The sequence below is a fragment of the Cryptomeria japonica genome, chromosome 5 (genome assembly GCF_030272615.1).
Source record: "Cryptomeria japonica chromosome 5, Sugi_1.0, whole genome shotgun sequence".
Classification (NCBI taxonomy): domain Eukaryota; kingdom Viridiplantae; phylum Streptophyta; class Pinopsida; order Cupressales; family Cupressaceae; genus Cryptomeria; species Cryptomeria japonica.
In genome coordinates this window covers 153,136,810-153,149,805 of record NC_081409.1, presented here as the reverse complement: position 1 = coordinate 153,149,805, position 12,996 = coordinate 153,136,810, and the positions used below count along the sequence as shown (strand labels likewise).

General features: G+C 36.7%; 1 protein-coding gene across 2 annotated transcripts in view; it reads left to right on the top strand.

Annotated features, from left to right (window-relative positions):
- LOC131067629 (ultraviolet-B receptor UVR8) overlaps positions 1-12,996 on the top strand; it is a 195,006-nt gene that overhangs the window by 155,667 nt on the left and 26,343 nt on the right. For both annotated transcript variants that reach the window (XM_058002716.2, XM_058002717.2), the window contains exons 8-9: positions 4,125-4,196; positions 4,391-4,509. In XM_058002716.2, coding sequence (XP_057858699.2) covers positions 4,125-4,196; positions 4,391-4,509 — 191 coding nt within the window. The remainder of the gene's footprint in view (positions 1-4,124; positions 4,197-4,390; positions 4,510-12,996) is intronic.

The window sequence follows — 12,996 nt, the reverse complement described above, 5'->3', positions numbered from 1 at the left end:
CCGATAATCCTTTTGGGGCCACATGTTATATTTGTCTGCTGTTTGATAAGGTGAGGCGTGTTCTCCCTTTAGGGTCGGTCCTAAAGGGACATGCTACTTCTTGTAGCGTGAGGGCCCAGGCCTATTTTATTTCATAGTTACAAAACAACAATTACCTCTATCTTTGTCCACTTTAAGTCTGATGTTCAAATTAAAGAGAGAGATGCTTCCTTGAGTAAGAATACTTGCTGATTGAAAAGGTCAGGAATGAGCTTGCTAATGTGTTTAATGTTATTCAAAACTTAATTGTCGTTATCAGAACAGAAATTCATTTGTTTCTTATTATTCATTTAACTGAATGCAATGGCAATATATGTATTTAATTCTGAACATTATCTAAATGAACTTTGATTCAAATACTTAAGACAATTGTTTGAGATCACTATAAACGACACGCTTATTATTTTCAGATGAATAAAAATGTGTGGCAAAATTGTCATGTGGGCAAAATCCAAAATTAAGTCTTTTAGTTTGTTTAATTAATTTTAATTATTGCTTTTTTATTAGAAGACAGAGTTAGCTTTTTAGTTATTTTGCTTGGCAAGCTTTTAAACTTTTTAGTTTCACTTAAACGGTTTGTTCTATTTCTAGAACATCGTCTGGTAAACCTCTTTATATACATTGTATATTCGTAAATATAATCGTTCAATTATTTCCATGGTATCAGAGCGAGTTGATTGGGTGTTTTAGGGTTTGGCGAATTTCTTAATAAAAATTCGTAACCCCTTACTTGGAATGTATTTTAGAAATTTTTTAAATAGTTTTTTTATGAAAAAAGGATTCTGAAATATTCGAGGGTTTCTTTGTTAGTGAAAATCACAAATTTTGGTCGATCGTCATGATTTTTGAAGGCTTTTTAGGAGTCTCAAAGGTTTGGCCCAGTTTTACGAGGTGACAAGGAAGTTTTTTTCTGTGTTTTTTTTGGTCGTGTCTTGTTTTTTTGACGGGAGGGTATTATTTTATCTTACACGTGCCCTTCCCTGGTTCGTTTCTCTATTGCAATGCCTATTTGTTTCACTATTGTGACCTGTCTTTTTCAATCATGTGGGCTTCCCTCCGATGGGGTTCTTTTCCTTTTGCCTGCGTTTTTCTGCAATGTTTTTTTGGTATGGGAGGATAAGTTTTTTTTGGTCGTGGGTTTTTGCATTTGGCTACTTGCACGACGGCAAATTGGGTTGGATTTTTTTTTTGTGTGCTCTACAGCAGTCGCGATTTCTCGAGCTGCCAAGCACATAGAGTTTGCATTTTGCGGATTTTTTTTTCGCCGATTTTTGCCTCCAATCTTCAGCACGCGATTTTTGCAACGATCTTTTGGTGTCGTTTCAATCTTCTGGATTTCTTGCATCAAGGGCGCTATCTTTTTTTTTACGAATTTGGCCTTTTAAGTTTTTTGTCCATAAAAAAAGTTAGGTTTGGTTTTTCCAATTTTTTTCCATAAAAAATTATGGTGTTTTTTTATAATTTTCTCTTTAAAATATTATTGAGGTTTTACAATTTGTTGTCTTTAAAAAAATCATTTGGGGTTTTTATAATTTTTCCTAAAAAATAATTTGTTGGGTTTTATAATTTTTTCCTCAAAAATTATTTGTATGGGTTTTTTGATTTTTCTCCGCAAAAAATAATGGGAGCGTTTTGCTTGATTTTTTCCTCAAAAATCAAGTTTTGCTGCATGATGTCTGGTGTTTTACCGTGTGACGTTTTAGGGTTTCCATTATTTTTTGCTTAAAAATTGTTTGTTGGGTTTTCACGATTTTTTCCTCAAAATTTTTTCATGGGGTTTAAAAATTATCATCTGTAACTTGCGATGTTTTGTTGGGATTTTTCTTATTTGGGTTTAATCATTTTTTTAACAACAACGATGATTTGTAACCTCAGATTTATATGTTTTTCGATTTTGCTCCTCAATAATCGTGAATTCTCTTTTGGAGGGTTCCTTTTTCAGGGTTTGATGGTTTTTCCCCCAAACGTCGTGGTTTGTTGCAGTTTGTTTTCGGTTGCACTTGGCGTTGTTGGGCAAACATTTGTAATTGTGGTATCTTGCCATCTGTTTTGGAGTTGCTGTAACAAGCATTGCTCAGTACTCTTTTGCAAAAGTTTTTGCGGTTTTTGCTAAAATTGTGTTCGTGTTTGTTGCTCTTTTGGAGGGTTTGCCGATTTTTGCTCAAAATCGTGGTCTCAGATTTTGCTCATGTAATTTGTGTGAAAGAGTTACATTAGTCGGTCTAAAACGAAATCTGCTATTCTTGTTCATTAACACTTTGCGGATCTCGGGAGGGTCTCCGCAGCAGTAGAGGGTTTGCCGATTTTTGCTCAAAATCGTGGTCTTGAGTTTTGCTTTTGTAATTCGTGTGTGAGAGTTACATCAGTCGAACGGAAACGAAATCTGCTATTCATTTTCATTAACACTTTGCGGATCTCGGGAGGGTCTCCGCAGCAGTAGAGTGTTCTCGTGTTTGTGATCAAAAGCCCTGTAGCATCTTCTGTAGGATACAATGACCATTAAGAGAGGGTTTTAGAATAATAAATCCTTTTTAGTTAGTTACCTTTAGTTGTTCTATTAGTGGTCATTTAGTTCGTCATTTAATTCTTTTAGTTTGTTTAATTAAGTTTAACTACTGCTGCTTTTATTAGAAGACAGAGTTAGCTTTTAAGTTTCACTTAAACGGTTTGTTCTTTTTTTAGAACATCATCTTGTAAACCTCTTATATACGTCGTGTATTCGGAAGTATAATCATTCAATTATTTTTCATAGCCTTTGGGGAGTCTGTAAAAGCAAGTTTTTGGAGTTCATTTGTTATGCTTGTTTTGATATTTCGGAAATCTCTCTTAGTGGTTGAACTTGTTCTTCCTGTGGCTTTGTGAGGACAAAAAACTTGCAAGAACATCTTCTACGTTGCTGAAAGACCTGATCTGGAAGATCTATTGGTGGTTTCATCTTGAGAATCTCTTTGGTTCTTCAATGGTTGAGATTTATTCAGTATTATTCTTCAGATTTCAAAGCTTGTTTGATAGATATTATTCACAAAGTCTGGAAGAGGAAGGATGTTGAGTTCTATTGCAGACTTTTAGCTATTTATCCTTGCTTGTTCTCTGGCCTTACTGTCCTTTGCTGGCCATACTTCTTGGCTGGGAGGACGTGAGCTTCATTGAGGAGGGTGATCATGATTTGGAGACACTTTTTGGCATATTTAGGGCATCCAATCGTTGGTACATCAACTCTACATTAGGACTTACCCTTGGAGGTGCCTTTTTGGGTGGTGACTAGGGTTTATGTACTCCAGTTTGCTGATTATTGCTACTGTTGTTCAATATTTTATCTGACCAGCAAATGGTTATGTCAAATAATTGTTTATAATGGGATTGAGACTTCTTGATATCTTTAGTTTTGTTACCATTTTGCACTTTCAGATTATAGCTGATTGTGAGTATTTAGAATATTATATATTACAAGCTATTTCCTTTGTTCATTTTCTGTCATAAGTCTATATACATTGCAATGCATTTCTGCATTTCTATCTTCTTGTATCAAACACAACCAGACAGAAAAAAAATTGGTGTATATTTCAAGATCATTGGGAAGTTGGATAGGAAGGTCTAAACAGGGGTAGCTGGATATCATGAATAATATACATGTATATAGTTGATACCACTAATGTGTTACTTTTTTAACAGAGTTTGTATGCATTATACTTGGCTGTATGTATATCTGGATTTATAGTTGTAACAGTTTGTGGATTTCTGCTTCTAGTTGAAATTTGCTAGATATCATGTCTCATCTCATAAAAATACAGTCTTCGTTGACACTGACTTTTTGACTGTATGCTAGATATCATGAATAATATACGTGTATGTAGTTGATGCCATTAATGTGTTACTTTGTTAATAAAGTTTGACAGTTCTGAATTTCTTCTTCTAGTTGAAGTTTGCTGGTAGCTTATGCTAGAAAGTGTTTTGTTCATGACTATGTTTTTTGACTTGGCAGCTACTGTAAATTTCACTTAAATTCTCACTAGAGATGGATTTGCTTGTAATTCATAGGTACTTGAAAGAACTTTCTGTAGTTCATAATTCTTTTTGTCTTGCAGTTTGGGCAGGTTGGTGTTGGGGATAATATTGATCACTGCAGTCCATTGCCAGTGACACTTCCTGTTGAACAGGCATGTTTCTATTATATGTATTGCTGAGCTTGACAAAATAGTTAGCTTCCATCAAATTGCATTTATCTAATGGATTATAAATTAATCTAACATTTCTTAGTATAATTCTATATTTATTTGCTAGTTCAGAATTCTATTTTGGCATCTGCTTCACTTTGCTATTTCTTAGCTAACTGTAATCATATAATTTGCAGAAAGTTGTTCAGGTGTCGTGTGGATGGAGACATACAGTTGCAGTTACAGATAAGCATAATGTGTTCTCTTGGGGCAGGGGTACAAGTGGCCAGTTAGGACATGGAGACATCAATGATAGGTGATGTTTGATGTGATGCCTGCTCCATTTATAGTTAATGGTTTTGGTCAATGTTTAGGTGAGCAGAATATGTCTTGAACAAAACCTCAAACCTGTAAAAGATGTCGAATTGAAAGTAGACATACCAAGTGGATACCAGTGCTTAGGAAACAAAAAATATTACCAAAATGGAGGAAAGCCTCGCTGACCCCCTAACCCATGCTCTTGGCAAAAGTATTGATTAAAAAGCATTTTACCACAAAAAGGTTATAACTTTTGAGTATCTCAAGTAATTATTGTCTTGCATAGAATTTGATCTTATCAGTATATAAGTACATATGCAAATTTGCATAATTTATAATCTTCGCTGATCTCCAAATTTGGCAACCCACAACACTCCCTCACCCCTTAAGGTACACTAAACTTTTGAACCTGGTGACTGGTGAGATTTTTTCGATAAAAGCTTTCTTTTGAAAATTGTGAATATTTAATTGTCTGTACAAATTAAAATTATAAAAGAAAACAAAATCCCATATTCTAGGATGGAAACCCTTGAGCAATCAGTTTTGGTGGTGAAACTATCCACTGTAGCTTCTTACAGGCGGAATCATTCAAGTTTCACATTTGCAGTTAAACAATGGTTCAAAATTTGTGAAGTCGTTTTGGTAAAGATAAATTTCAGATTCTGAATTGCAATAGTATGAATTTAATTTAATTTCTTGATGAATGGCTTCCTATGAATGGATAGGCAATTTTATGAGAGGATTGTAAGTATTGCTGGGTGTGGGGATATGTGTGCCATAGGTGAAGGGTTTATGAGCAATATTGTTTGTAGATTTGTGCATCCTAGAATAGTGGCGTGAGACATTGTTTATTTTAGTTGGGTGTGTGATATTATGCAGAGTGTGTTGCATTTAAAGGGTTGTTTCTCTCAGAAGAGGCTATTAATGAGTGGGCATGGATTTCTAATAGCAAGTCGTGGGTTTTAGAAGATAAAATCTGAATCTTTGTGAGTATTATCTGCATTTAGGAAGGATATCCCACCTTTGCAGAGTCATTGCATACTCCAAGAAAGGCGTTGAGGGTTCATTACAAAGGAAATCAAGTCTGCAAAAGCTGAGTTACTCCAGCTGGGATGTGGGAGTTTTCCTGAGTGCATAGACAGCAAATGTTGTCTTTCTATTTGTTGCTGTTCAAATATTGTGATCTGTGGAAGAAGCTGAGCATATTTTTCAGGGCTTTGTTGTTGATCATAAAATCTGAGCTTAGAATTTCTGCTGTAATGCTCCAACATGTAATGGAGATCGTTTCAAATTGTACTTCAGACCTGTGCAAAGTTATCTATTTCAATTAAAAGGTCAGATTTTGAATATTTTCAGTATTATATTTTCCATCTGCTGCTCATACATTTGATATTTCATTGCATGTTACTGGTTTACTTGGTTCCATTTAGTGCATACTATCAAGATAAATTTGTACGTTGAAATTACCAAACAAAACCACAAAACAATATACAGACCTCTGTGCATGAAACTCAGTCATATAGCAATGAACAGTAAGAAGTTCGAAAAACTCGGGGAAAATTGAGTGGGGATTTTTACAGTGGTATCAAATCGTTGAATCTAACCAGCTTGAGGATTGTAGATGAACAATAGATTATAGTCATATGACAGTTGGAATGAGTAATGGAGCTAGCACACATCATTTTGGAAAGAGCAATGCAGCTAGCACACATCATTATTACCTAAGGAGAAATAGATCAAACCCAAACATCGAAGAACCACCAGAAACTGATTTATTTGTGAGTGTTGGGGTTGAAGTAAATGTGGGTGATAGAGAGCATAGAGACCACTAGGAACCAAGCACATGAGATATCTGAAATGTTCTGGCTAGAGGGTACAGTGAGTTACATCAGAATATAGCTCAAATGTATGTACTAATGACTTCACATATTTTGGGCAATAACAATAATAACAATAACAATGCCATAGAAATGGTGGGAACAATGGACCTGAAAGGAACGATGGAAACGGAGATGGTTCCAGAAGAACAGGGCTGCAAATCAGTGTACTATGGCTGGAACAGCCAACTCTAGGCGCCTTATGCCCAACTTTCCTCTAAGAAATAATCCTCAAGCAAGAAACAAACCAACATAGCAAGAGTTGCAGGATCAACTTTTACAAGATTAGAGGGATTCAGGTGCTGATTTTCAGGCTGAAATGTCTTTCCATCATGGATCTCAAGATGAAATGTCGACTCCATAGGGGTGGTAGATTTCATAATCAAGATTTGCAAAGGGAGGTTTGTAAGTTGTCCATTCCTTATTATGATGGGTCTGGAAAAAATACAGCTAGAACATGGGTACAAAAAGTAGATACTTGTTTTCAACTTAAACCCATGCTAGTGGTTGAAGCTATTCATTTGGATGGTGCTCATCAGTGGTGGCATCACGGGATGGCCAAATTGGGACATGATCAAATTGATTCATATGTAGAGTTCATTGAGAGGCTGATTGATAGTTTCGATAAAAAAAGACCCCGAATTGCACTTTAAGAAGTTGACACAACTTAAGCAATGTAGGTAGCTATTCATTTGGATGGTAGTGCTGATGAGTGGTGGCATCACGAGATGGTCAAATTGGGACATGATCAAATTGATTCATATGTAGAGTTCATTGAGAGGCTGATTGATAGATTCGATAAAAAAGACCCCGAATTGCACTTTAAGAAGTTGACACAACTTAAGGAATGGGGTTATGTTGATGCATACATTGCTGACTTTTAGAGCTTATTAGTTTTGGTAATTGATAATTCAGAAAGGTGGCTGATAGTGTTGTTCATAGATTGATTATTAGAACCATTGAGAGGATGGATTCAGATACATAGTCCATCCGCACTACAAGAAGCAAAAAGCAAGAGACATAGAATCCTCTATTGCAAATAACAAACTTCAGTCAAAAGGATTCTTACATAAGGATGAAGACAAGAAACCTTTTTAGAAGGGTTGATCCAAAAAGAAAAGTTTGGATGGTCAAGGTAAAAATGAGTTCGATTAGAAAAAGCTATGTTTTAGTTGCAAAGAGCCTTGAGACTTAGGATATAGGTGTTTGGGAAAAGAGAAAGTGCACTACATTGAGGTGGTCTTTGATGGTGAGGAGGAAGAGAATGCAGAAGAAATACAGGGCAGTGAGCAATGCGATATAGATGATGGGTAGATGAGAGATGATGAGAGGTCACCTATGGAGGTAAAAGGTGGAAGTATCGCTACTCTATTTGGCACACCTAGATTTAATTTCCTTAGAGTGCACTGGATCTTGCAGGGGCAATGCGTGATAGTTTTATTGGTTAGTGGGGTAACCTATTGCTTAATAGACTCAATACTAGTAACTTAGAAGCTTATACAAATAGAAGACTTTGAGGGATTTAATGTTGTGATGTGTAATGTGCCCATTCCAGACTTGAAGACAACTAGATTCTATAAACGATGTAAGAACGTTGCTGGTTCTAACTCTCTTGAAATACTATTGCTGATTTGTTTTTGGATTTTTCAAGGGTTTTGAACAATTTTGAAAATAACAACTGCACTAGGCAAGAATTGCTCATAAAACTGAATAGAAACCAAATATAGGGCAATTGAATCTATATTATGAATTAGATAACAGCTGCAAATGAAATTAATACATAAAACATACCCGTAGGTCCTCAGCTTATTTTAAATAAAGAGTTCTGGAGTTTCCTAGGCAGAATTGGGAAACTGACCAAAATAGTTGTACAAGTCCAAGAAATTATTTCTTCAAGGCAAAAAAGTGATGGAATACCCTGTATCTGCTAGGCATTGGAAATTGTGTAACCAAAATGCAAGAAAGGAGTTTCAGCCCTCCAGGACAAAACTTTTTGGACCCCACGTGCCAAGCCTGAATTGTATGGCCAGCAATTGGAAATTGTACAACTGCTTGTTGAAATGATGTATGCCGTTAAAAGGGGCATCCAACCTGATTTGCCCTTTCCTTATTGAAAAATATGCAATATTTGGATAAAAGAATCTTTTTTGAAGCACAATAAGACTCCTGAATGAAGCCTTCACAATTGCAATAATTCAGCTGATTTTCCACAACCTCACAATCATAGATCCATGAAGAATTTTTGTTCTCCAATGGCCAAACCTTTGAAACCCTTGTCAAAGAATTCAACAGAGCAAAATAACAAGCAATGCCAAATAAACAATAATCAAGGATGAATTGCTTGGTTTGCCTTTATAAACCCAAAAAGGCGTAATTCTCCAAAAAGTGTGATTTCCTGTTGAAGGGAGTTAAAAACATTTAAAATGTATTTAATATACTTTATGCAACATTTGAATTAATTCCCCACTTGGGCGTACCCTTTTGATATTCACTTAATATTATTTAAGTGGTCCACTTTTTAATAAAGTTAATAATATAAATTAATAATAACTCAGGTAAATACATTTAAATGTATTTAATTTACTCTCCATAGTGTAATTTGCTTTCTGGGCGTCCAAATTCACTTAAGTGATTTAATAAAAATCACGTTATCATATTTAAGTGGCTTTTAATTTTTATTAAGTCACTTTATGACTTTATAATATCCATATAAGTTACTTTAATAATGTAACCACTAAAATATTAATATCTCTCTCAATATTTAGTCTTTTGACATGTCGTCTGAAGCTGGAGTCAACACTGAATAACCCCCATGTGTCCATGTGCCTGTTGATGTGTTTTTTATGCACATGCGAACACAATAAAATACCAAGGTATCTTATCCTCTCTTGAACAAAGTTATTCGAATGCTGAAGATTTGCTTAAGGATCAATTGAAATAACTCCAAGGTTTTGGTATGTAGGGTCTCTACGTGTGGATAAGCTCTATTGGTGTGATGTGATTATGTTGGATTCACAAGGGGACTTACGTTTGTATGCCTGAATGCTTGATTTGCTGGAACTCAAGTCTTATCTACTTACCAAGGAGAATAAAAAAATAACAAAAGGTGTAGGGTTTAGAGAATCTAATCTAAGACCTAGAATGTAAGAAGGTAGATGAACGGCTAGGTGGAGTCCTACTTGGTTGGGTCACACCATCAGGTTGAACCATCAGACACGGATCACCATTCAATTTAATGCATGAACAGTAGACGCATAACTATTCAAGATTATGCTCATTCAATGCTAGTTAACCACACATGGCACACTTACAATCAGTAAGAGGCTAGTGGTATGGACTAGGCGGATTCCACACGAGTGCATTCAACAGTTTTCTCCATTCAATCTAATTATCTACCATCAAATTTGAAGATTCAACAAGAAATCATGCATATTGCAAGAAACAACACGTTTCACCTTAACTTCAATGAAAAATGAGGTTTATTTACAATTTTGGGCAACAATCTCTTGGCTTCTCTTCCTACTTTACTCTAATTGCTATCTAAGCTTCTATTCTTCTATCCTATTCACAAACTATTCACTATTAACCAACTATTAACCTTTACAAATGAAGAGCCAGAGCCTTATATAGAGAGCTCTTTACATTTCAATGGCTCTGATTAATTTACAATCAATGGCTAGGATTTCAGGATGAAAACCCTAATTAGGGTTTGTTGTTTGTTACAACAAACTCCTTAAGCCAATGAGAAAATTACATTCAATGCATGAGAACCAATAGGAAATAGGGGTAAGTGCATCGGAGTTTGTGCCTTCGTGCATAATCGTGATACATCGAATCTGGACACTCTGATGTGGAGCCTTTTGATTGGAGGAATAGTGACTAGGATGCCACCTTGTCTTGCGTTTGTGCTTGGTCAAGGAACGTTGAACAATATTTCTTGATACTCAATGTGATGATGATGAGAAGCTAACTTTCATTAACTCTTCTGGAACTATCTGCTTTTTCAATGTACCGTTGCACTGACCTTGGTTGATCCTCCTTTGTCTTTGATGTACTTGATGAATGACGTAGCTTTCCTTGAGTCTCTTGTGTTTGATGAGGCCTCTTGATTTCTCGTAGTGGTGATAGGAAGTCATGGTCAAGTCACTCTTCCTCTGACATCTTGTGATCTCTCCATGTGATAGAATGAGGTCCTTGAGAATATCTTGCTCTATTGCTTGTAACTATTGATCATTCGAAGTCCTTTTACCCTGGCAGCACCTTGGGTCTCTTTCCATGCATCTTAATGATGATGAGGTTTAAAGAGGCCGTCCTTGCCCTTGCCCAATCTCCTTCCAACTTGGTCTTGTAGATCTGCAAAACAAACAAAAGATGGTGTCAAGCACATATGGTATATTCATCCTAACATGGTATTTCTCACTTCAAATCATCAACAAGAAGGCACTAGGATCAATTTCGCTGGGGACCCTTTGGAAGGTACATGAGCAAATTAGGAGTTGTCTCAAGTTTTCTCACTTTTCAAATAAAAGCACTCTCAAATTCATAGTTCTTAGGATTGCTTGAACACTAGAATCACCTTTAAGAAGACCAACAACACAATTTCTTTAGCTAAACCCTCTCTCCCAAGGAATTTCGCTCCTGTACCCTTGGAAGGACAAGACCTATAATGAAAATTCACTCTGGACCCTTTGGAAGGACAAGACGTATAATGAAATTTTTGCTCTGGACCCTTTGGAAGACAGGTCCTATAATGAAAATTCGCTCTGGACCCTTCGGAAGGACAGGTCCTATAATGAAAATTCGCTCTGGACCTTTTGGAAGGGTCAGGAGCGAATTTGGCATTTTGCTCAATTTTCATTATCCAATCTTGTTTGAATTCGCTCACAAGGCATAGATAGGTCAATCTTCATTCAATCAAGGCATAGGAGCAAGATTTTTGATCTAAGTTAGGTCCAAGAGAGGAGATCTAAGGAAATTCGCTCCTGTACCTTTGGAAGGGTCAGGAGCGAATTTAGCATTTTAGCTCAAATTCTTAAGCTTTATCATTCAATCTTGTTTCCAATTCATTCTCAAGGCATGTACACATCAATCCTCCCTCGATCACTCCATAGTAACGAAGATTTTGACCCAAACAAGGAGCAAATAGGTGTTTTAAGAAAATTTGCTCTTGACCCTTTGGAAGGGTCTTGAGCGAATTTGGCTTTAGAGCTCAAATTCTTCACATTTCCTAGCTCAACTTCTTGTCAACTCACCTTCAATGGGATGGATAGGTCATTTTCTCTCTCACTCAAACCATGGGAAGAAGGTTCATGATCCAAACCGGGGGCAAGAGAAGAGTCTTAAGGAAATTCGCTCCTGTCCCTTTGGAAGGGTCAGGAGTGAATTTTGCAATAATGCTCAAATTCTTGACTTTCTCTCCAAATTACCAAGTCAAATTTTGTCCAAAGGCATCCCCAAGTGTGAATTCATGCCAATCTCTCTCAATTAATCATTCTAGAGTGGGATTTCATCCAAATTAGGAGGGCAAAGGGAGTTTAGGAGGAATTCACTCCTGTACCTTTGGAAGGGTCAGGAGCGAATTTGGCCTTTTAGCACAAATTCCTCTTCATCTTGTCAAACTTTCAAATCTAGACTTGATCATTAGGCATTTTCTAAGGGCAAATAGGTCAGTTCCATGCCAATCAAAGCCTAGAAGTAAAAGGACTTCATCAAACAAAGTGAAGAAATCTTTAACTCCCTCCATTCTCTCCTTCATGATTGCACTTGATCTTTACTTCATCATCTTAATCAAGACTTAACCCGAAAATTAGGCCAAGGCCAGACCTAAAGAGGGCTTTCAAAGACATCCTAACCTGGGCCACCCATTGGTTCATCTAAATCTAATGAGAGCATCCTATTGAAATGAACCCTCTGGCAACCCTTCAATGCAAAGATTTATAGCCAAGACCCAAACGACTACGCCACGAAGACTAACCCTAGAAAGCAAAAAGTAGGGGTCCCCATTTGCAATTGGGCGATGTGTGAATACGTCACAATAGTGCCCTGACTAAAGATAGCAGTACTGCCAGATTGACTTACCATAAAAAATAAGTCCCTCAACTAAGTCCACACACTGACTGCAAAGGTGTAAAATTCCCACTTATTTTTTCGGTTTTCAAGCACAACAAATGGTACAATGTACCTGTTAAAGTTAGGAAAGATAGGCCCAATGCTATTGAAAAGTAACCCTTCCACTTTTTGATCATCAAGTGCCCAATGTGGGAAGGTGAGAGCATACGGTGATAAGGGGTTCGTTAGCTCACTAATCCACTGGAAATTACAATGCAAATACAATACCGAGCGGCAAGCCAACCCCTTCCACTTTTGAGCGGGATGAAGAACAAGAACTTGGCAGTAAACCAACCAAGGCAACAAGAGCATAACAGGACCAAATCACTCTACCGCTTATGCAGTGAGAGGAATTTTACATAAAACTATCACTCAACTGCATATCTTAGCGGGAGGACAATATCACTCAACCACTTGCTCAATGGGAGGACAAAACTGAATTACAAAACATACAGGCGGCTAAGCCATCCTCTTCCACTTGTTCAGCGGGAAATGCAACA